The sequence below is a fragment of the Pithys albifrons genome, chromosome 3 (genome assembly GCF_047495875.1).
Source record: "Pithys albifrons albifrons isolate INPA30051 chromosome 3, PitAlb_v1, whole genome shotgun sequence".
Lineage (NCBI taxonomy): Eukaryota > Metazoa > Chordata > Aves > Passeriformes > Thamnophilidae > Pithys > Pithys albifrons.
Window position 1 is genome coordinate 99167014 of NC_092460.1, and position 25058 is coordinate 99192071.

Sequence of the window (25058 nt, forward strand, 5' to 3'; positions counted from 1 at the left end):
TCGTTGTCCTGCTTTTATTTAATCAGATTCCTGTGGCACGTCAGTCCTTGCTAAAATAAGGAAAGCATCTGCTTGAGTCTTTGCTGTGTGAGTGAAAGGATTGTTCTCAGGAAAGGAGAAACAAGATCAGGGTGTGATTAATGGAGAGCAATATAGGGTGGCATTGAAGGGAGCTGGCACGAAAATGCCCGTGGCCGTATCTGTTGTGGTCACACAGTCAGGCCCGGAGCATGTGACAGGGCAGTCCCTTCGAGAGTCACTTGCTAAGTCATAATGAACAAGCAAAAATGTGGCTGCAGCCTCTGGCTTTTGCTCAGAGTGTAGTTACTGCTCCGGAGGAAGCACTCGAGTTATTTTGTGTACGAAAGCAAACTGCTTTTCTTTTTGGTGGGAGAGGTTTGAGATTGACTCGAACAAAACGCTGCTGAGGGTTGCTGGTGTTCCCTACAGAGAGGCTGGGAACGCTCCCTAGTGGCCTCGGGGATAAGTGGACAGCAAGTGTTTCTCAAGAGCTTGGAAGAAACATGATCCTTGTCAGCTTGGAAATGATAGTCCATTAGACCTTGTGAAAATAATATATCCATGGCAGTGTGAGCCTTCCTTTCCATTCCTGTTGGTTTTCTTAAGTCCTTATAAGCTTATTAGCCTTGGACTTGAGCTTTCATGCTGCTTAACAAGGCAGTAAAAACCATATATATACTTCTTTTTTAATTTTATTTTTTTAACTTGCACAAAAATGGCTGGAGAGCACCTACAGGGGTGGAGTCCCTGTGTGGGAGAGTTGGATCTCCCTCTCTCATGCTGGCCCTTTCTCCCTGCAGCTCTGTCCAGGGATGGTGGGATACTTTCCCAAACTTTCTCTGTGGGCTCTTTGGGAAGTTGCTCTTAGTTTTGCATCCAGGTCCACTGAGGATTGTAAAAGCCAAAACGTTTTTGAGATTATCAGTTTTGCCATTTCATTTGGGTCATGACAGACATGGGGCTGTTATCCTTAACACCCAGAATTGCTGATTGCTGGAGTTTTCCTTTTGAATATAGGTAGTGTTTAATGAGCTGGTGGGGATTCAGCCAGTTATGTCAGGATGCGTTTTACAGGCTGGAGCTGTAAAGCTCCCTGACTAACCTTGAGCAATCCAGTGTTGATGGAAAAAGGAGCAGTGGTTTACTCTTTCCTTCACAGACATCCTCCCTGCCTTACCCACACACTTGCTGAGTTGGTTTTTTTTGTTTCCTTTGGCAAGTGAAGAAAAATCATCTCACTTTGCACTCCTTGTTAGAGGGGTGAGGTCCTTCTCAAATCCAAGTACTTTCTTCAACTTTAATCTTTTAAAAATGAAGGGAAGCACCAAAACCATTCTTCTAAGGAGATTCTGAAGTTTCATACCACTGAGAATAGGTGTTGGAAGCAAATTTTCATCTCTGATGTCCAGACCTGCTTAGCTGTACCTGAGCTATAAATGGTTCTGTGCTTTGATTAACCTCAAGGAAATATTAACCAGCTATTACTGACTACAAAGATATGTTTAATTTTAATTTCTTTAATGACACTGAGCCTGCTGGATGCACATGTTGGTGTTAGGATAGAGGGCATGGATTGGGAAGCAGCTGAGCTGGATCTTAAGTTCCTGATAGTGCATTGAGTCACTGAGAGTCTGTTTATAAGTTTCAGGTAGGACATGGTTTAACTTGGTCTAAACTGCCTTTTAGCATGTTTTGTCTTCCTACATAAAATAAGCTAAAAATGAGGAGTTACTGATTCTTATAATGCCTTCCATGCTTTTTAATCATCCCAACACTCAAACTGGAATGATTCTGGCTGGCAGAATTAGGAAGTTGAGTTTGGTATACAAATAAAGTAAGACTCATTCACAGTTACAGCTGAAACCACTGTTGGTACTTGAAAGCTTCAGGTTCTAAATGAAAACAGAAAGCTTATGTTATTCCTGCTTTTTCCTGCAAGGTGCATGTCTCATGGTGTTCTCCATCTGGGCAGCTGGAGAGTTCTCTGTGCTTCTGTACAGGGAAGGGAAGGTATTTGGGTACTCACAAAGCAGGTACATGAATTAAAACAAGTATCCCAAAAAAATCCCCCCAGCTACACGAGAACACAGTGGTGTGTGCTGAATGTCAGTCAGGGAAAGCTGTTTCTGGAGGCCCTGGTGAAGTATTTGAGCAGTAAAACACAGGTTTGTGTGTAGAACTGTGTTCCCAGGGGCACTGAGCCCTAATGCAGGTTTGGATGAGGGTGTTGGGATGTGGCACCGGCACCTTATTAACAGAACTTGGAGTCTGCCCTCTCAGGCCTCTGTATAGTTCAGATATGGCACACATTTCAAAATTCCAGTGCTTATTCTGGAAGAAAGTGAGAATGGGGAAGTGAATTGCCAAATGCAAGCTTTAAGGAATAACATCAGTATTTTAGAGCAGTATGTGTGCTGTGTTTTGGAGGTTTGGGTTGTAATTCCATGGGTAAGGTGGAATTGATCTCCTCTGCCCTTATAGGACAGGCACAGTGAATGACAGTGCAGTGCATAAAGCCACATAATTTATTTTAGTAACAGACTTATAGACTATACAGAAATTATCTTGTTAAGAATAAACTCTTATGTGTTATATCCAACTTTTTAAAACTTTCAGCTTTCAGTTCATTAAGGTAAAGCCTCCTGAAGTTTTCCAGTGAGCCTGTTGTAGTAACAACAGCAAAACAATCAGGATGATTTTCTTGGGTCTCCATTTCTCTTCTTTTTGGCAAGTGAAACAGTTTTTTCAGGGGAAATATTAGTGAAATGGTCTTTACTGATGTGCTAGCTCTGAAATGTGACTGCCCTGTAATTTTGGTTGTACCTTATTTTGCTTTTCCTTTTGTTGGAAGGAGTTTTATTTACCTCCTTCTATTGGGTAAGTGAGAACAAAGCATGTTGGAGGACAGGGAGATGCAGAGCAGTGGGCCCAGCGTGCCCAGGGTGTATGTGGGCAGCACAGTGGAAACGACAAGGCTGGTTCAAAAGCAGCTTGGGAAGATGAAAAAGATGAAGAGAGAGCAGCAGACATGAAGGATGCTGTTTTGCCTGAGGAAAACACTGCTATCCATAAGATATTTAAGGACAGGACTTGTGTACAAGATGAAGGGATCTCTGAAACAAAACACAGATGGCTTCTAAGCTCTGAAACACAAACAGCTGCTGAATCCTGGAGGTTACTCAACTTCATGGTGCCTTCACATTTGAGAGGAAGACTATGCCTAGCCTGAAAAAAAAACTTGGATCCAGCCAATATATACAGTGAACTGTGGCTCAGAAACTGAGGGGTGTGATACTGCAAGAAAACAGGTTGTTTGGCCTGGAGAAGAGGAGCCTCAGGGGAGACCTTATCACTCTCTACAACTCCCTGAAAGGATGTTGTACCCAGGTGGGGATTGGTCTCTTCTTTCAGGCAACCAACAGTAGGACAAAAGGGCCTGGGCTTAAGATCTGCCAGGGGAGGTTTAGGTTGGAGATCAGGAAGATCTTTCCAGAGAGAGTGCTCAGGCATTGGAATGGGCTGCCCAGGGAGGGGGTGGATTCTCCGACCCTGGAGATTTTTAAGGTGAGACAGGACGTGGCACTGAGTGCCATGATCTGGTAATCAAAGTGGGGTTCGATTAAAGGTTGGACTTGATGATCTCAGAGGTCTCTTTCTACCCAACTGATTCTGTGATTCTGTGAACTTAGGTCTGGTTTTCTATTTGTGCTCCTCACGAAGTGGACAGTGCTGCTGGCACGTAATTACATCTGTGGGTGCTACGTGGGGAATTGATGTCCTTTAATAAAAGGCTTTTGAGATACCAGTGGTGTGTCCTTGTGGTGGTGAAGACCAACCAGCTGCTGGGCTGTATCAGCAGGAGCGAGGCCAGCAGGGTAAGGCACAGAGTGCTCAGGGCCACATCTGGAGTGTGGCTGTGCCCCGTGTCAGCTCTTTGGGACAGGTTTGTGTCCAGCTGAGAGTCCCTGAAGGGCCAGCAGGGTGGTCAGGGCTGGAGCACAGGATGTGTGAGAAGATGCTTAGGTAGATGGTTTTGTGCAGCTGGTAGAAAAAAGGGTCATGGGAGGATATTAGAGCTGGTGGGAGCATGGAAATGGCCAGGCTTGTTTTGGAGGGAGCAGAGGGATAGGATGAAGGCTATAAAGGGAGATTCCAGCTAAATATTAGGAATTTTTTTTTAAATTGTAATGGAGATAATCAGTCATTGCAGCAGGGATCCAGAGTGAAATATCCATCCATGGAGACAAAGTGTAATTGAGTAATTCCCTGTGCAGCCTCATCTCTGCTGAAATTAGTTCTGCTGTGAGGGATTTGGGAGGTGACTGGTGGATCAGCTGTCTTAGAGATGTTTTAGGTCCATAATTCTTTGGTGTTCTGTGGAGAGCTGTTCTAGCAGAGACATGGAGATACCACTTGACTAAAGCATGTAGTGAAATGTGTCACCAGTATCAGAATGTATTCATTGTGTAGGAAGGTTAAATAGGGTTGCTCAGGCACACCAAGCAGCTTTGGTCAGCCTGGCCATAGCAATTTGCCACCTGACATCCTGGTCTGATGAGGAAAACCCTCTGTACCAAAATCCACCCTGGACTTGGAGAAGGTGGAGTTAACAGGAGTTACTGTCATGGAGAACACAAGTAAACCTGGACTAAAACTGCCCTGGGATATTTGGTATTTAACAGGGGTTGGAGAAAGATGCTTTACATACTTGTCTGAAAATTACAAATTAATGAGAGATTGACAGGAAATATGTTGAATTTTGGGAACACATGCCCTGTAATTTGAGGAGTGCTCTGGCACCTTTTAGTCATCCAGACAGTAAGGGAAGAGAAGAATTCAGATATTGCAGAAACATTTTTGTCTGAGCAAGCAGTTTAGAAATATTCACAGAACATATTTAATTCAAAGTGCTCAATTTGTATTCAGAAATAAATGTAGAGGAAATAAGGTGAAGGTGCTGGAGGAGAAATTTGACTTCCTAAACGTAGGTGGTGAAAGCTTTGGGTAAATATAATTGCTTTCATGTTTTTTCTTGTTGCCTTGCAGGTAGGTTTGAAAATTCTTCTCTGTCCCTGAAGCAGAATAGAGACTTGCATTAATGAGGCAGCATAAATATTGCTGTTACACATTGCTTGGATGCAAAGGGAGAATCCTGTCCCCTTGAGTTCCCCAGTGCTGCCAGAGTAGGAATGGTTATACTGGTGTGAGACTGTTGGGCTGCCCCCCTCCTGTGCCTGGAGTTTGTGCTCTCTGCCCTCCTCTTTTGGGTATCTGCTGATATCTGGGTGAGGTGGGAATGCCTGGAGTGCTGGGAGTGCATCCTGGGTCTGTCCTGATTGAATCTCTGCATACAAGGTGGAAATTTAACCCTCCCATAAAATCTGAACTAACAGAAAGAACAGAAGAGTGATTCTGGTTGGGGAACAGAGTGAAGTTTGACTTGGGGAAAAAAACCTAACAAATAAAAATCTCAAATCCAACCAAACAAAAAACTATTTTTTTTCTTATAACATGAAAGAACCATGCAAAATTGAGGAGGACTCTGAAAAACTATTTTCTTGACATTTCCAGCAATAGAGGCATTTATGCATCAAGAAATACTCCCTGTAAAACACAGAAACTTGTCCTAAACTGTGTATATAGTTGTGCAGTAAGGCATAAAACTTAAAAATAGTAGTCATTGGGTCCAGATAGTGATGGAGCCTTTCTTTGGTGTGAGCTACAGTTTTCCATAGTGATGAAAACTGAGCCTGGCACAGTGTTGATGTCCCCTTGTGTTCTCAGTGTCACTCTGGGGATGCTCTCAGTGGCACCAGCCTGGTGCTCCTCCCTCACTCTCACATGCCACTAATCCTGTCAGCTTGGTTTAGGTAACTCTCAGAAGCTGAGTTTTCATGGGATTCATTCAGGTTTGCTATTAAATTTCATGTGAGCCAACAAAGCCTTTCCAGGCAGGCCTGACGTTTTGGCACAGCCCCAGGAGGATATTTAACCGGTGCCAAATCTTTTATTTTTCTCAGCTATCAATGAAGCTGTTGTGGTGATGTGGGTTTTGTGAGCTGTGAGAATTTATGTGCACAAAGGGACCTGCTCTTTGCAGGGAACACTGGGAGCCCTGAGTCCAGGAGGAAGGGTAATTAAAGTTAATGAACCAGGGTAACCTTTCCATGGTGATGACCACTATCCTGATGGTAGGTTAGGGTCAGGGACTAGTCCCATTTTGTAATTGTGCTTCTAACTCTGCTATTTAATTGGTGTTGGATTAAAACTTGGCCATTACCTCCATAATAGAACTGGTTTGTGGATTTTAAAGGACTTTTTCAAAAGCTCCACAGGTCTTGAGGGGCTTGTTCTTTTTGGAGATGGCTTTGTGTTGTGTTTTAATGCAATCTAAGAATGAAGTATTTTTAGCATTTGAGACCAGATAGTGATGTTTGTGTTATGGGAGCAGTTTGGTTATCTCTCCGTGGCAGAACAGAGACTTTTCTTAAATGCTTCCCCTGTTCAGAGGCTTCATCTGGTTTTGTCAGTGAGTCTGAGCATCCTTTGGATTTGCTGTGCATGGAGCAGTTGTAGGTTTGAGGTGACAGGCCTGAGACACTGACTCAAATCTGTAACTCTTCTCCGTACCTGCTCTTGTGCCATCAGGTGAGTTACTTTATGCAGGGCACTTCCTTGAAGAGGATTCCATAATTAATTTTTTCTTTCTAAAGGATGGACTAAACAGAAAAACTTTTTCTGCTCCTGTGTCAGAGGTCTTGCTGAGGTATAAATCTTGCAGCAGACAGAGTACAAGCTGAGATGTCACTGATAGACTAAGTGCATAGGATCCAAAATGTTAAATATTGTTCATTTGTCTGTCTGGAATTTTAATCAGAAGGCTGTGGGTTTGATTGCCTCTTATGTAAATGTAGAAATAGAAAATGACTCTTTCAGAATTGGCTGACTATCATTCTGAAAAACTTCATTACTAAACCACACCGCATTTCTTTGCCTTGGTGACTGATTCTGCTCAAAGAGCAGTGCTGTTTTAAGTAAAAACTGGTTTAAATTCTTTTTCTGATAGTTTGGCACAGGTGTTTTGTAGATATCAGCCTGTTTAAAGAGATTTTCTTCAAATAAAATGAACGTGTTCTTCCTTTTTTTAATAGAAACTGTTTATCTGTTTGGTGGCTGGGATGGAACTCAGGATCTGGCTGACTTCTGGGCATACAGTGTGAAGGAAAACCAGTGGACCTGCATATCCAGGGATACTGAGAAGGAGGTGAGTTCTGCAACCATCCACATTGTTACAAATATATGGGTTGTTTCCCAGAAAAATTCCCCTTTCTGAAGTGCTTGTGTTGAAGTGCAACTGCAGTGAGAGCCACAGAGTTCAGACCTTCGAGTTCTGAAGACTTTTGAAATGCTTAGATGGGGAAAATGTGAGCTGGATGTGGCTTTGAAGTGTTAAGATTCCTGGAGGGGAAAGGTTTATTTCTCAAAAGCAGAATGATGGGCCAAAAACCAGCTCAGCAAGTGGAACATGAGTTAAAGCATTTTATATGACTGAACAACCAGACTTATCACAGGATGGTTTGGGTTGGAAGAGACCTCAAGGATCATCCAGTTCCAGCCCTCCTGCCATGGGCAGGGCACCCCCCACTAGAAGGTTCCAAGAAGAGCTTGCTAATAAACCTCTGTTGAGCTTGAGAAACAAATTGATTACTTTTTTAGCTTCTGTCAAAAATGAGTAGAAAGGGGACAACTAACAGATGGAATTCTAGAGAACAGGGTAACTGCCAAAGGCTACACAACCCCAAGAGCTTTCGTGGAATTCATCTGAGCCATTTTCCTTGGCCTGGTTTGCTCAGTGTTTGACGTATGAAAAGTGAAATGAATGTAACTTGGGTTATAGGAGGTAACAAAGACAAGTCCTTTGGCTTGTACAATTCATTTTACTTTACCCTGTGAAATGTTCAAGTTCCATGTGGTTATTGTGTTTCATTACTGGTTAGTCTGAGCAAAACTTCAGGAAATTCATGCAGCCTCTTCCTGAAGGTATAAAAGGTTTGAGATTCCACCACTTTCTGGCAAATTCTTCAGTTAATTTCTTCAACTATTTGAAAAAAAAATGAAGTCTTATTTCTCATTTGTGTTCTCTCAGCTTTTTGTCATGGCAAATTTTGTGAGCTTCTGTAAAAGATTAAATAACCCTTTAATATTGTCATTTTTTCCCCAGCAAAGCTTTTTAGAGGTTGTAATCAAGTAGAAAAAAATAGCCTGAGCTGAAAAAAAAAGTCTCACAGTAAGGCACTTCCTGTAGCCTTCAAATCTCTGTGTCATGCACTTACTGCTTGTAACATCCTTTACAAAATGGGTAATAACAAAACTGAACGTGATACTCTGGTTTCCATCATAACAGAGCTGTGTAAAGGTAAAATTGTTACATTTGTATACTGTTCAGTACATACATTTCTCACACTCAGGATGCAGTGAAATAGAACCTTCCTGAAAAGGGGTTACTGGGCTTTCTTCCTGCACAAACTATGGTGGGTTGGTCTGGTGTTAAAGGGAATTTCCTTTCTTACTGGGATCCTGCTGCATCAGGTGGAGTTTCTGTAAAGCTTAGGAGGCCTGGCTGGGATGGTTTCCCTTCAAGTTCCTCATGCCTGACTCCAGCAGGGTAACAGGGTGGGAGGAGGAGGAGGGATGCACAACAGGAGGGCTGTGGAGGAGAAACGGTAGAAGAAATGAGTTGATATAAAGGGATTTTGGAGGAAAAAGTTACAGGGTGTAGTGGAAGATCAGGAAATTGAAAGGGAAGATGGGAAGGGTCTCGGGGTGAGAAGGAGGAAGATAGAGGAACTTCTGTAAAGTGGAGAATAGTTGAGTGTATTGAGGATATACTTAATAGAGAAAAGTGTGAAGAAATGTGGGTGTATTAGAAAGGGGATTTTAGAAGGACACTCTGATAAGCTGGAGAGATTGGCCCATGTGAGCCTTGTGGAGTTCAGTGAGGCCAAGTGCAAGGCCCTGCACATGGATTGGGGCAATCCCAGGAACAAAAGAGGTTGAGCAGAGAACGGATTAAAAGCAGCCCTGAGAAGAAGGACTTGGGGATGTTGATGGATGAGAAGCTCAACATGTCTCAGCCATGTGTACTCACAGCCCAGAAAGTTTAGTCATATCCTGGGCTGCATCAAGTGAGGGGTTTCTGCCCCTCTGCCCTGCTGAGACCCCACCAGCAGAGCTGCCTCCAGCTCTGGGGAACAAGGAGGAGGCCGCAGGGATGCTCTGAGGGCTGGATCCCTCTGCTCTGCAGCCAGGCTGGGAGAGCTTTGGGTGTTCATCTGGAGAAGACTCTGGGTAGACCTGAGAGCCCCTTCCAGGGCCTAAAGGGGATCCAGGAGTGCTGGAGAGGGACTTGGGACAAGGGCAGGTAGGTACAAGGCACAGGGAAATGGCTTTAAACAGACAGAGGGTAGGTTTAGATGGGATACTAGGAAGACATTCTTGGCTGTGAGGGTGGTGAGGCCCTGGCACAGGTTGCCCAGAAAACTTTGGCTGCCCCATCCCTGGAAGTGTTGAAGGCCAGGTTAGATGGATCATGGAGCAACCTGGTGGAAGGTGTCCCTGCCCAGGGCAGGGAACTGGATGATCCTTAAGGTCCCTTCCAATCCAAACCATTCCATGATACGATCTGCAGTGTTGTCCAGAAGGAGAACTGAGCCACAGTCCAGGGGTTTGGTGACCTACCAAGGTACAGTGAACTGGCAGCTGCTGTACTTGGAATCCAGCAATGGATTGTTTTGTTGGGTTTTTTGGTTGGTTGGTTGTTTTTTTTTCCAAAGAGATCTGGATAAAACCTTATTTAGAAATGAAAAGGTCAATCTCAAATGTTGAGAAGTAAATTCAGAAACAAAAACTCCAGATGTTTCTCTAATAGGGACATCAACTGTTCACAAACAATTTGCTAAAAGGAAATGTCTGTTGACATGGAATTTTTAAAAATATTCAGAGTAGATTCCAGTAGGGCTTAACCTTGTTGTTTTGTTGTATTGTGCTGGTTCTGCTTCTGGCTCTTTTGTTTAATTAATCAGTGACAGTGGTTAAATTAGCCATTCAATAATTAAGCTTGGACAAAAGCAGAATATGGTAAAAATTGCATCTTATCCAATGTTATTGTAGGGACAATGCACAGTAATGCTTTTGGGATAAAGGAACTGGGAGCTTCTGTCTCAATGCATCATAAAAAGGTTGTGTGACTTCAGTAAACTCTTTTGCTGCTGTTTGTCAAAATTTGTCAGTGAGGTCTTTCTTTGTCAGCTGATGTTGCTTTTGTCTTTTTTAACAGTTACACCATCCAAGGTAAAAAGCCCCCTTAGGATCATCATCTCCCTCCATTAACCCAGCACTGCTCAAGGCCACCACTAACCCATGTCCCCAAGTGCCACATCTATACATGTTTCACAGCCCTTCAGAGGTGGGGACTCCACCACTGCCCTGGGCAGCTCTGCCAGTGCTTGACAACCATTTCAGTGAAAAAATTGTCCCTAATATTCAACCTAAACCTTTTCTGGCCCAGCCTGAGGCTGTTTCCTCTCTTCCTGTCCCTGTTCCCTGGAGCAGAGCCCGGCCCTCCCCGGCTCCCCCCTCCTGTTCCAGAGAGCCAGAAGGTGCCCCCTGAACCTCCTTTTCTCCAGGCTGAACCCCCCCTGCTCCCTCAGGAGTTCTCCAGCCCCTTCCCAGCTCCGTTCCCTGCCCTGGACACACTCCAGCCCCTCCCTGTCTGTCTTGTGTGTCTGGAAAACCTGCTCACAGCTCTGCTGAAGGAGCTGATCCCTTACAGGCGGAAAAGCAGTGTCTGGGGGACTTGCTGGTGGTGTTGGTGTAGGGACCACCACTGCTGGTGGGCAAACAGACCCCACCATCCCTGAATCCAGCAAGGCTCCTGCAGTCCTTGTCAAATCCTCCTCCTCAAGCCTTCATCCTTCCAGGGAGATGCTCCATGGAGCAGCTCAGGACCTCTCACCCTTCCCTCAACTCTCGTCTGCTCTGTGAGGTCTGTGACAGCTCTGCCAATCACTCAGCACGAGGCACAGCCAAAATATATTTAGTTTAAGAGCTTTTGAAGGTTTTTATTCTGAACTAAGTGGAATGTTGTGTCAAATGCCATTGTCTCTCAGGTTTATTAGTGGTTGTAGATCAGCAGACCTTTCCAGGAGTAGGGAATGAGTCCTTTTGAAGAAACAAACCTTGTCATTCCTTGGGCATTTTGATTCTAGGCCAATGTCAGTTAATAGAGAAACTTAAATGTGTGTGTTTTGATGTCTAATATTTCTAGTTTCTAAGCAGCAGCTTTCTCTTCTGTAGGGTAATTTAGTGAAATTCAGTACAGGATGACAGTTGTAAGTGTAGGTGTAAATTTTGGGTTCAGTTGATAGTCGTGTGGATTTTGAAATAGGATCAAAATGCTGAGGGATGCTGAAGCCTCTGGAGATCAGATAAATGAGACTAAAAGCAAGCATGATAGTTGACATACTTTGTATGTCACTGGTATTCTTGTACCTTATTTTAGTATTTCCCAGAGACAAGACAGTGTCACTGCATCCACAGGTATCTACTCTGGGGCTTATTTGTAAATACAATGTGTTGACTCATCCTCATTCAGCCTTTTTAAAGGCAAATCCTGCTCACAAATCAGCTCTGTGAAGGACGTGGAAATTGTGTCAATGGGTTAGGTTTAGGTGACACTGTGTTTCTCTCTAAAACTTCTGAGTGTTTTCTTGCCAAAGGTAGAAGTGAAGGTCTTGTCATGGTTTAACTGCTTGAGAGGATAAATCTTTCCTCACAAAGAAGGAAAGTGTAGGTCAACAAGTGCCTCCTGTTCAGAAGGTTCAAAACAATCTAGAGAATGGGTGTATTGTGAGGTGACAGTTTGTGGTGAACACCAAGTGCTTGTCCAGGATGTTGCAAGTGAAAGCTGACAAGTGTAGAAAGATCTAATGGTGAGAGCCAGGGGGAAATTCAGCTGCTATTGTATTCCCAGTTCAATTTTCTCCAGTCTTTGCATGCATTTCTTTACATTTTTGACATGGGTGAATTTACCCAAAGCTTTCATATTAGCACAGAAGCATTTTTGTAGGAGTTTGTGACTGATCCTTTAAGTGTGTTGCAGCAATACTTGAGCTTATCTATGTCAGGTTTTACCCTGTGCTGTTTTAAGTGTAGCCGTCATAGAATCATAGAATGGATTGGGTTGGAAAAGACCCGCGAGATCATCAAGTCCAACCCTTGGTCCAACTCCAGTCCCTTTAGCAGATCATGGCACTCAGTGCCACGGCCAAGCTCAGCTGAAAAACCTCCAGGGATGGGGAATCCACCCTCTCTCTGGGCAGCCCATTCCAATCCCTGAGCACTCTCTCTGCAAAGAATTTTTTTCTGCTCTCCAACTTCAATTTCCCCTGGCAGAGCTTGAGCCCATCGTGCCCCCTTGTCCTATTGATGAGTGCCTGGGAGAAGAGACCAACCCCCACCTGGCCAGAACTTCCCTTCAGGCAGTTCCAGACAGTGCTGAGGTCACCTCTGAGCCTCCTCTTCTCCAGGCTAAACACCCCCAGCTCCCTCAGCCTCTCCCCACAGCACTTGTGCTCCAGTCCCTTCTCCAGCCTTGTTGCTCTTCTCTGGCCCCGCTCCAGCCCCTCAGTGTCTTTCCTCAACTGAGGGGCCCAGAACTGAACACAACACTCAAGGTGTGGCCTCCCCAAGGCAGAGTCCAGGGGAAGGGTCACTGCCCTGGGCCTGCTGGCCATGCTAGTTTGGATCCAGGCCAGGATCCCATTGGCCCAGTTGAACCAGTCTCAAATATTAACTTCTTCCCACAGATGGCGATACAGTTTGGAAAACACTTTAAGTAACTTGGGGGGTTTTTGTTTCAAACATTGGGATGTTTATGGACTAGAGATCTCATACACTGAATGTGCCATGTCCTACTGCTGAGCAGTTGCAGTTGTACAGATGCTCAGTTGAACGAGATTCCTGGTGCCACAAAAGCACACAGGGAGAAAGCAGCTGTTCCTGAAAGAAACTTGGATTCTGCAGACAGACCTCAGAGCCAACTTCCTAAATAGTGCAAATGCCTACAAAAGTAGGGACAAAGACGGCAGATGCTGAAGTGAACCAAGTGAAAAGTATCCTAGGCTGATTCTAAATATCTCTGGCTAATGGTTCATTTTCCTCCCTGCTTAGAAGCATAATGGTTTTAAAATGTTCTAAGCCAGTGTTCTTTCACCAGAATGTTAGAGAGAGACTTTCAGATATGCCTGACTGACGTCTCCAGTGATTTCCACTTAGGCAGCCTAAAGCAAAAACACACTGTTGAGGGAGCTGCACCTCACTTTTCTATTTATTTATTTTAAAACAAACTTTTTGGAAAGGTTTTCAGCTTTTAAACATAAGTTATGTGCTTATGCTACCCTGTGTGCCTAAGGAGGTCTGTCCTCTTAACACTGGCTTGTCTTTTTTTAAACTTTGACATTTTTTTAAAGAAAAGATCATCCATATTTAAAAACAGCTTTGGGTCTTAAGTTATTCAGTTCCTCAATAGGTGCCTGCAGTTCTTGCTTCCAGCATGCAAAAAGCCCAGAAAACCAGCCAAATTTGAGTTTTCCCTCCCACCAGGTGTTTGAATGAGAGGACCCTTTCCTCCTCATGCTGATGTTGAACTCAGTCTCATGGAGAAAGGGGATAATAAATAAATGGATTATGCCCAGTGTTCTGGAGGCTGCACAGCTCTGGCAGTGCCAGAACTTGTGCATGGCAGTCTCCAGATTACATCTGAATTTCCAAGTCATCATAAAGCCTTCAACTGCAAAGTAAAACTACTTTTAGTCCTTGAGATGACGCGTCAGGCAGAGCTGATTTGTGGCGTTTCTGTTCCGATAAAAATCACCACTTCAAGTGCAGCTTTTGATGAGTGCAATGCTCTGATCTCTGGTCTGGAATGGATCTTTATTTTGCTTATATGAATTTATTAGGCCATCACTGCATCACCCAAATGCACGTTGCAGTTCCTGTACATTGTGGATGAGGCAGTGTCAGTCATGCTCGGAATGGCTGTGGGTGCATCTCAGGGAAGAGACACTATTGAAATGTCTAAAGTATTACAGGATTTTCAGGTGCAGATTTAGTGAAGAGGTTGATACTTGTACAAGGAATTCTGATTTATATCCTTTTGGTTTTTAAAGACACAGAAATATGCACCTGTAAGATGAGCCAGCTGGAACCCCTGGACCCCCCAGCATTTCACACTGAAGGGATGAAGAAAAAGGATTGTAAAGGAACAGGAGAGTATGTGGAGGTAGAAGGTGGGAGGAAACTTATTCTCTTGGCAGCACAGTGAGAGTGGCTTCACACACCAGTCAACTTTGCCTTGGGAATAGTCTCTTATTTCAGCTACACTGAGAGAGACTTTTGTTACATTAACACTCCTCAAGCTGTACAAATACTGAAATCCCTAAAGAAATATCAGTTATCCCAAGATGGTAACACAGGGGAAGCAGTCTCAAGTAGTAGCACAGACAAATCCTTAGCTAAATTGTCTGGATAATTACATGCTTGAAAATGTAGTAAGTTTTTATGCACCTTGCTAGTAAAGTATTTCAGCCACTGGGTTTTGGAGGTAATTAGAATTTGAGCTTTCTGGACTGCCTCAAGACTGGTAGAATGGGTGGTGCATTGGTGCATTGAGTTCTCAGACCTACCTGAAAGAGCTTAGTGTGTTTAATAGGACTTAATCCATGAATTTTCCAAGGCTTGCGTGTGATGGAGTTGCTGTCAATACTGGGATTCAGGAGCTATTGGGCTCTAGCAAATTAAACAGCCACTTTCATGATTTTCCAACACCTTTGGGAGAAAACTACTCTTTTGTTGTCTATTTAAGTCTATCTTCACTTTCTCACAAATATCTGAGAGCCTGTGACAGTCAAAGGATTTAGACTTAGTATTTAATGTTTAGGTACCACCATCCTTTCAAGGGCAATTAATTAAAAAAAGCCCCAAACAACATCCAAAATTGTAGCCTTGCTGCATCCTAATCTTGGTGGCTAAACAGCTTATAAATGACCAGTTAAACTTTTTCATCCTGCTGGTCTGCAAGTGGGACTGAGGCTCAGTGTCTGTGGAAAAATCTCTTGGCTGGACCTTTGCTGACCATTGTTACTGGTAATGAGAGGACAGTGTGAACTTGTGCATGCAAAAGTGACCTCATTCAACATCCTGCAATTGTTAATGGGGTTGGTTAAATTCGGCACACGGGGGGTGTTGTCCTGAGAGCCCATCCCAGAGTGGTGAAAGCTCTGCTGCTGTGCTGGGTCAGTTGTTGGGTTTCATCAGTGTTGCTGAAAGCAAAGCTGAGCAGTTGATGGGGAACAAGCTGATGATTTACATGATAAAATTTAAGAAGTTACCATTTTTTTCACAATTCATCAGTGTGAGCAGCGCTTGGTTTGCAGGTATATTGTCCCTTTTGTTAGAAATGGCACAGAACTGATGTCCTTCTGCTGCAAGGTTGCCTTGTACTGTGCTATTACTTCAGTACTTTCCTTGCTTGCATTTGTAAGCTGAATCACTTAGGCTGGATGAATTACTCTTGGCTGTAAACTAAAGCCTAGACAAGACCTTCATACACATTCCCATAACCTTCTTCAAATAAATTAAAGTCACAAAATGGTTTGGATTGGGAGGAACCTTAAAGATCATCCAGTTCCAACCCCCTGCCCTGGGCAGGGACACCTTCCACTAGACCAGGCTGCTCCAAGCCCCATCCAACCTGGCCTTGGACACTTCCAGGGATGGGGCAGCCACAACTTCTCTGGGAAACCTGTGCCAGGGCCTGCCCACCCTGTGAATAGAGAATTTCCTCCTAACATCTAATCCAATTGCCTCCTCTTTTAGTTTAAAACCATTCCCCCTTGTTCTGTTGCTATCTGCTTGTGTAAAAAGTCCCCCTCCATCTTTTTTATAATCTCCTTTTATATACTGAAAAGCTACAAATTGTTTCACACTATTTACATACTTGAAGCTCTGGGAGTTTTTTCCTCTTTCCACTATTTCACTTGCTTGTAAGATGTTGTGGTTTACTGCAACATGAGATCCATGGTGCATTGCTGGAGGGCCTTGATGATACCTTGGTGTGAGAGCAGAGAGCTCAGAATATGCAGGAATGTGGCTCCCTGCACTGGCATTGCCTGCCAGAGTTTTTCCTTCACTGTAGGTGAACTTGGGCAGCACAGCTGTAAAAGCAGAATGTTGGTGCTTTGGAAGGTTCAGTTCTGAACACACTCTTTGTCTTTAGAGTTGCCTTGATCAGGGCACGTCAGAAACCAAAAGAGCATGTGCTAATTCATTCCTTTATGAAAGTACTCTGAAATCAGTTATTTCTGCAAGCAGCCTGGCAGGGAGGCTAATAAATAATAACCTCATGGGAGTGGAACATTAAGCATCTCTCCATTTTTGTAGCCATGTCCATGTGCTGGGCTGGATCTGTGCTGTGATGAACCTGCACTGATCCCTGAAGGATGGAGCCAACTTTGGAGTAAACTCTTATGTAGGACTAGAAGGGATGGGCCGTTGTGGGTCATCAAATCCACTGCTGTGTCATCTCTGAGCCTGATCATTTGACTCTCAAACTCATTGAACCGTCTTTCAAAAATAGAACATCAAGCTATTTATTTTTTCTTTTAATTCTCATTTAAGGAGGGAAAGTATCTGTGGAAGGCTCAGCTCAAGGCCATGAAGTATCAACAGTGAGAAATGAGGACTATCCCAAATGTGCCTGTGCTTTTTAGGAAGGGAAAAAAAAATAAAGCTTCATCCTGTTTCATTTTTTTTGTTTTCTCACCTTACACAGATGTGCACACAAAACTCTGTGCTAAAAGCTGCCTCTGACTTTAATCTGCTCCATCATGTCTGAGTCAGATGCCCAGAAAGGACTTTGCTGGTAAATCTATCCCGTGGCATTGCTGTAGGAGGGCACCCATAAGCAGATTAGCCAGAGCTCAAATACCATGTCAACTGCCTGACCGAGGGTGGCTTCCCTGACTTAGCTGTGGACAGACTTATTAATAGTTAATTTTAATTTTTTTATATCCAAACCTAGTATTTGTCATAAGACATTTAACTTTCTCATGTGAAAAATTGTGTAAATCCATGGCTTTCCAGTTGTGGCCCAGGGGAGTTTTAAGTGTCATGATTCTTAACCAGTTTCTGATCTGTTTAATAGAATTCCCTAAATTATTGGCAGAACTTATTTAATTTATATATAACAGGTTGCCCAGACAAGCTGTGGCTGCCCCATCCTTGGAATTGTTCAAGACTGAGGTGGGTGGGGATTGGAGCAATCTGGAATAGTGGAAGGTGTCCCTACCCATGGCAGGAGGTTGGAATGAGATAATCTTTAAGGTCCCTTCCAACCCAAACCATTACAGGATTCTGTGATACTCTTGCCACTATTTACAAAGATAACAGATATTCCAACTTATTTTTAAGCTGCTGGTACCAGCTCTAAAGAATATTCTCTGAGAACATGCACAGAATCCTAGAATGGTTTTGTTTGGAAGGGATCTTAAAGATCATCTTGTTCAACCCTCTGCCATGGGCAGGGACACCTCCCACTATCCCAGGTTACTCCAAGCCCTGTCCAACTTGACCTTGAAGACTTCCAGGGATTATTTGCAGAATACTTGCATGTACATTCAGAATCCAGAATGTATTTTTTGGAGAAAACTTCCATCTTGCACTCCTTGAAATGTTTGAGATCCCACTTCAGTCCTTTACTGCATCTACACCATGTGACATACAAAGGTTTTTCATTCTAGTGTACTGGGGCTGTCAGGTCTTGGACATCAAGTGACAGAGGTGGCACTGATTCATAGAATCATAGAATGGATTGGGTTGGAAAAGACCTCCGAGATCATCAAGTCCAACCCTTGGTCCAACTCCAGTCCCTTTACCAGATCATGGCACTCAGTGCCACGGCCAAGCTCAGGTTAAAAACCTCCAGGGATGGGGAATCCACCCCCTCTCTGGGCAGCCCATTCCAGTGCCTGAGCACTCTCTCTGCAAAGAAGTTTTTTCGGCTCTCCAACTTCAATTTCCCCTGGCAGAGCTTGAGCCCATCGTGCCCCCTTGTCCTATTGCTGAGTGCCTGGGAGAAGAGACCAACCCCCACCTGGCTATAACTTCCCTTCAGGTAGTTCCAGACAGTGCTGAGGTCACCTCTGAGCCTCCTCTTCTCCAGGCTGAACACCCCCAGCTCCCTCAGCCTCTCCCCACAGCACTTGTGCTCCAGTCCCTTCTCCAGCCTTGTTGCTCTTCTCTGGCCCCACTCCAGCCCCTCAGTGTCTTTCCTCAACTGAGGGGCCCAGAACTGAACACAACACTCAAGGTGTGGCCTCCCCAAGGCAGAGTCCAGGGGAAGGGTCACTGCCCTGGGCCTGCCATCATACGGAGTAGGGAGCTGGGATGTGCTGTTTATGGGAAGGCCTTCCCTGCTGAAGGAACCCTCAGAGCTGAGAGCCGTCTCTGCTGCGTGCCTGTGCTGGGCTGCCCTGGATGGGAGTGTGGTCGTGGTGCTCCTGTTGTGTGACTGAACATGCAGGACCCTCCTCCCTCTCCTGCCTTGGTACTCTTGGCATGTAGTAGGTGATTTTCTGGGTGATATGAACAATATATCAGCCTCTGCTCCTTTTTTTCATGGTTTGTGCTGATGGGCCATACAAATCCTCTGTGCTACCATAAAAACCCCAGTAGATAAAATTACTTTGTTTCTGCCACCCTTAGGCTGTGAGAAACTTAAAATGCCTTCTGGGAGTAAATTGTATGGGATGAAAGTGTTTTATGTGGTGTATGGCTGCAGTTGTTTCTCTTGCTGAATTTAGTGCTCATCTGGAGCAAAGTAGATCTTTGCTACAGCTTAGTTTAAACATTTTGGGAGCACGTTGGCTGAAGACTGGCATTGATAAAGCACTGACAGGCTCTAATCTTCAAGTCCATGGACTTGAATGAATGCCAAGAATAATATGCATTTCCTTTCATTTTCAAAATGTGGGGAACTTTCCCTTTTTTTGGAGGGGGGGGGGAAGGGTAGGGTGGAGGAGGAAATGAATTATAGTCTGAAACTAGGAAATGAGAGCAATTAATCTCTGCAGTTGTGTGTGGGCAGGAGGGACTATTTGTTGCATGACAGGCTGCTCTCAGGACTGGAAACAAAGTAGGTTGTTTGTGTCTTTTTATGTCCTCGTCCTAGTTTGCTTTAGGACAAGAGCCTTTACCTCATGACGCTTATTTTTGAACTTTATACTGGAGGCAGTGTTCACATTCCACTCAGTCTTTTACAGGACCGAGAACGGAGAATTAGTCAGCTGTTCTTTGTTTTTATTTCCCTGACTCTTGAACACGATCCAGGCTTGCTCCTGAGGTTTTTCATCTGGATTGCTCTGAATAAAACAGATTTTTCTTGCAACTGAAACCCCTTTATTTGCAAAAGGTTATGATAACCAGAAGAAGCCAAGCTCCCCCCCGTATTTGTTTGGGAGGTGGGAGGGGGAGTGGAACTGGCTTCCTGCGGTCGTGTTCACATTGAAGGAGGTTCACAGGACATTTATTTAAAAACAAACCAAAAAAATAAAAGCTATCATGTTTGTGCCTTAGCAGAGCATGCCAGGCTGCTGTTGCCACGATGATGCCTGCTGATTCTGGCATCAGGAGTGATTTGAGCAGACCCTGCCCTAAGGAGCTGAGTCCCAATCCTTTCTCTCCTGTATAGGAACAAATCAATTATTCTAAGGAGCCAGTGTTGTCTCTCGGTGCCGTTGTGTTGCTTTTTGAAAACGTTTTGTAAGTTAGTCCTTAAGTGGGATAATTGCTTTCAGCATTTGCAAGTTAAATGAAGAAAGCTCTAATTAGATTTTATAAAGTGGCTTAGCATGTTGAGAAGGCTTTTCATAAAGTATACTGTGTATTCACTTGGCGTTGCACAATTGAATTTCGTGTAGCACTGACGAAACCTAAAAATCCTATTTGGCCCTGGGTGCTTAAAGGATTGAAAGCCTGTCTTAAATACTCCTGGGTGTACAGACTCTCCTTCTTTCCCCACCATCCCACCCTCACCAGGGTGTTTATCTGTGTTTTAGAGACTTCAGAAGTTGTGTCAAGCCCAACCTGGTTGAGGAGGAGCGTTAGAGCTGAGCATAAAGCTTGGTATTTTGTAGCACTTCCAAAGGGGGCCGTGGCACTTGCTGTTTATTCTGTCTTAGCTGTTATTGTGCTGTGCTGATTGTATGGTGGGGTTGGGTGGCACAGAGCCACTTTGTTCAGGTTAGCCCTGGCCCTGTGTGGGCACTTAGTGAGTTCCACACAAACCCAGCAAGTGCCTGTGCTCAGTAGTTTTTGGTATTGTTTGGTGTCCTGTAGGTTAGAAATGTGATATGCTAATGCTTTCCTACTGCCATCACAGCCTTGGCAGCAGCAGAGCACTGGCCAAGGCAGCCTAACACATTGCTTGCCATCTGAATAAGAACTTAGCCTAGTCACAAGCCTCTTTCACGTGTGGTTTCTGCAGTGTGTGTGTGCCAGGAGCTTCCTGATGAGAATTGGAAGGAGTCCCCAAAGCCAATGTTTGTTCAGGTCTTTCGGGTGCTGTTTCTGGATGTGATTTTACTGGAGTTTGTTTTACTGAAGGTGAGCTCTGGGAAGCAACATCTCAGCTATCTCAACCAATCAGGTCACAAAGCTTCATCTGCAAAAATGTGGATTCCACATGTGAATGACTTTGGAAACAGTTTGAACAAGTCAAATCTAAAGAAAAAGTACTTAATCATAGAATCATACAATGGTTTGTGTTGGAAGGAACCTTAAAGACAATCTCTTTCCATCTCTTTGCCAAGGGCAGGGACACCTTCCACTGAACCAGGTGCTCCAAGCCCTGTCCAACCTGGCCTTGAACACTTCCAGGGATGAGTCTTGCACTGGTTTGAGTTCAGGTAACCACAGGAGCAGATAAATGGCAACTGATCACAACTGGGATTTGCCTTCTGCTCTGCTTGACAAGACTTGGGTGTGTTTGATCTTCTCTGTGGTTATCAGCATGCAGGTAAAAATGTCTGTATTAGCTGTAAATGTTTGGCAATGACTGTAGCCAGTACAGTAGGTACTTTTTGTGTGTTTGCAGTTTACTTTTGGTGCTAAGGCCTGAATTTGAAGAAGGTATAGAGATCTCCAGTAACATCCACTCAGCTTGGAACATTGGCTTGTGGATTGTCACCAGCCAACATCCTGGAGTGGGGGACAAATGCTTGTGATGTTTCTCCTGCTCCCGAACTGTACTTATCTCTTCAGCTGTAGGTTAGAGAGTCTCATCCCTCTTGTGGTCCATTTTTCTCCCTTGATGCTCTTAAAGGGTCAAGTTCTTGGAACACTTGTGGAATCAACAAACTTTCCCATTTGAATTTGGTGGGACACTTTGTCCATTACAAGTTGTGGCAGTGTGTTCTTTGTCTAAAGAGGCTGCTCTTGTAACCACATGGAATTACATGTCTTTGGATGAACATTCACAACCACCCACAGGCACTTGATTCACTCAACCACATGTGCCCTGAAGTGTTTTTAGTCATTTGCAGTGTCTGTAAATGGACTTTGTGTACCCCTTCGAGGTGTGTACGTACTACAAGGACTTCCATAGTCAAGTTGAGTAGCTCTCAAGTGAACACAGACTTGGCCTTTGCCCTCTTCTGCCTCAAATGTCAAACCAACATGTTTAATGGACTGACTGACTCATATTGTAAACCTGTAGGGTAAGAGGCAACTTGTGACAGGTTCCATGTGATCTCGTCAGTGATGTGCAGGCAGAACTTCAGTTTTCTATGAAAACAGATTTTCAATGGATGCAGTTTTCTCTATTCCAAGAGAGAGTTCATGCTATGGCAGGCTCTGTTCTTGAGTGAACTTGACGTGATGAAGTTTCTGTCCCTGCACAGATAATGGTCAAAACCTTAACAGCTCCTTAAAAAGGCAGCTGTTACTGTGGGAGATGTGGCCAGGACATAATTCAAGAAACAAGGTACTCATCCTGAATTCTTTTCTCATTTTAGAGTAGTCTCAGGAAAGTTTTATGCTGTATACTTGATGTAGCAACTGTGTTGTTGCTGCCAGTGGCTTGAAATGGGTATTTTAGGTGTGAAGTGTCTCAGCCTCACATCTGTACTCAGACAAATTTTGGTTGATGATGAAGCTTTTCCTGGCAAGGCAGGTCTGCAAATGGCCAATTTGGAAATTTATTCTTGAAAGGGCCGAAGACATTATTTGAGTTTGGGAGGATTTGCTTTAGACCACATAGAGGTGAGGGAATGGGGAATGATACTTAAATACTCTGGTTCAATTAAAAACCTGCAATGACCTGACAGAGGGGAGAGTCAGCACAGGTGGGTCTTCACATTTCACCTACAAGGCAGCTGTGCCAAGGCAAATACCTGCTTGTTGGCAGGGGACTGGTGCCATCTCCTTCAGTGTCCCAGCTGCAGGGCTTGGGATGGACTTTGCATGCTGAGGTGACCTGTTTGTGAATCAGGGGCAGCTTTGTGATTGCACAAACTGGTACTTCTCAGGCAAAGAAACACCCCCCTGTGTTTGGAACAGGGTCCTCTGAAAGATACTATTTTGTATTTTCTAGGAACAAAGTGATTTATGTTGTTGCCTTCCCTGTCATCTTCCATGTGACCAAAGGCAATGAATGAGCTGCTGCTGCATTTCAGAATTATGTGTTAATATTTCACTGCTATCGGTACTTTTTTTCAGAAAAGAAAATTATCTTAATTACCATGAAGTAACTAATCCTCAAAGCTGTTATCATTGCTGACATAATGCTTCATATTTACAAAACACGAACAATTCAATTCACCTCTTCACTTTGTCTTCTGAGCTGCTGTAAACAATTTCCTGGAACCATTGTTTATTCAAGAAATTGAATTCTGTGATATGAAAACTGAAGGATTTTGACTACAGAGATGTAATGCTTCCTTTCTTGTGGTGTCCAATTTAGTGATGTGCATTCTATCAGCATACTTTAAATTTCAAGACTTTCAGTAGAACTTATGAAGTGAAATGGTACAATTAAGAAGATACATTTTTTTCATAGGGCAGTACTTGGGAACACGTAAAGCAAATATTGTGCTGATTATTTGGTGTGGTTTCAAGTCTCCAAGTAAATGGTGATTTGCTACATCTTCACCTACTTGTATAATCTTTATTTTTAATAGATTTTTTATAATAGAATAGTTTTGGTTGGAAGGGACCTTAAAGATTATCCAGTTCCAGGGATGGGGCAGCTACAGCTTCTCTGGGCGACCTGTGCCAGGACCTCACCACCCTCCCAGCCAAGAATTCTTGCCCAATATCCAATTTAACCCTGCCCTCTGGCAGTTTGAAGCTGTTTCCCCTTGTTCTGTCCCTCCCCAACTCTCTGGAGCCCCTTCAGGCCTTGCCAGGGACTCTCAGATGTCCCTGGAGCCTTCTCTTCTCCAGGTGACCCTCCCAGCTCTCCCAGCCTGGCTCCAGAGCAGAGGGATCCAGCCCTGGAGCAACTCCGGGGCCTCCTCTGGACTCCTCCAGCAGCTCCACATCCCTTCCTATGCTGGGGCCCCCAGAGCTGGAGGCAGCACTGCAGGTGGGGTCTCAGCAGGGCAGAGTAGAGGGGAAAAATCACCTCCCTTTCCCTGCTGGTTACACCTTTTAGTCTTTCATACTTCAGTCCTCTGCATGTCTTACTTTTGTCACTTCAAATCTTACCAGTGTTCATGTTGGTTTCCAGATTCTCAATTCAGCCAGTCTTGTTCTGGCATCCTCATTTGTGAAGGGCCAAACTTATACAAACCAGGTCTAAATAAACAGTGGAATTGATTCACAATGCCATGTTTTTCTTTTGTCTGATATTTTGCAAGCAAGGCTTTGCACATCTTGATTTCTAGTATTTTGAAGTACCAGAATATCACTTCTCCTTCTTCAGGATGAGTGTATGAAGGCCCTTAAAATTAGATTTGGGAGCAGAAAGGTCACTGCCCAGTACTGTGTATCATTGTTGGAATGTCATTGAATAAATCACTCCTTGGTTTAACTGGAGCACTCCTGGGTGGATTAGCCCATAATCATTTGACAGGGGCACTCTCTGTGTTTCTCTTGAAGATCATGACTCAGGGCAGTTTTGCTTACCGTGGGAAACTGTCTTTTGGTTGGAGGCTGGAAGGGCCATATCTATTTGTGAAGGACAGGGAGTGCTTTTGTTACCTTCCCAGAGCCATTATGGGATGTGATTGCTTGTGGGAGTGTCTGCTTATGATCTGTTAGAAAACAGCCTATTAATAAAACAGAGGCTCTTGTAATAGAGCACTTCTTAATCTTCTTCCTGTGTGGTTATTTATAGGCTGTGACATCTTAATTTGCCTCTCATGTGCATCAACTTCTGTCATTTTAAAAGATCAAGTAGCTTTCACACACCTCTGAGAATCAGTTCTGGAAGAAACTTTTCTAAGGAATCTGACAAAAAAGGTCCAAATCATAAGTCTGTTGTGACAAATGTGCTAAGTTTTTTGTTGGTGTCCTTCTAAATTGCAAGTTCCAGAATGTCTTCTTATAGTTACTTATATATTAATCCTGCATTTGATTACAAGCAGATTTTCCTGAGTTCTCAAAGTTGCTGATAACACTTACTTGCCCTTAGTGACCTACCTGGAGCAATATTAAATCCGTTCTCGTGCTCCTTTTCTCTCTCAGAGTGGTCCCAGTGCCAGGTCCTGTCACAAGATGTGCATTGACATCCAGCGAAGGCAGATCTACACTCTGGGCCGTTATCTGGATTCCTCCGTGAGGAACAGCAAGTCCCTGAAAAGCGACTTCTATCGCTACGACATTGACACCAACACTTGGATGCTGCTGAGCGAGGACACTGCGGCGGATGGAGGCCCAAAGCTGGTGTTTGATCATCAGGTCAGCCACACTCACACTGC

The 25058-nt window shown here is 44.0% G+C and overlaps 1 protein-coding gene across 1 annotated transcript in view; it reads left to right on the forward strand.

Moving 5' to 3' along the window:
* The window catches only part of MKLN1 (muskelin 1), a 100805-nt gene that overhangs the window by 47846 nt on the left and 27901 nt on the right, over positions 1–25058 (forward strand). The window contains exons 9-10 of the mRNA XM_071552878.1: positions 7173–7285; positions 24826–25038. Coding sequence (XP_071408979.1) covers positions 7173–7285; positions 24826–25038 — 326 coding nt within the window. The remainder of the gene's footprint in view (positions 1–7172; positions 7286–24825; positions 25039–25058) is intronic.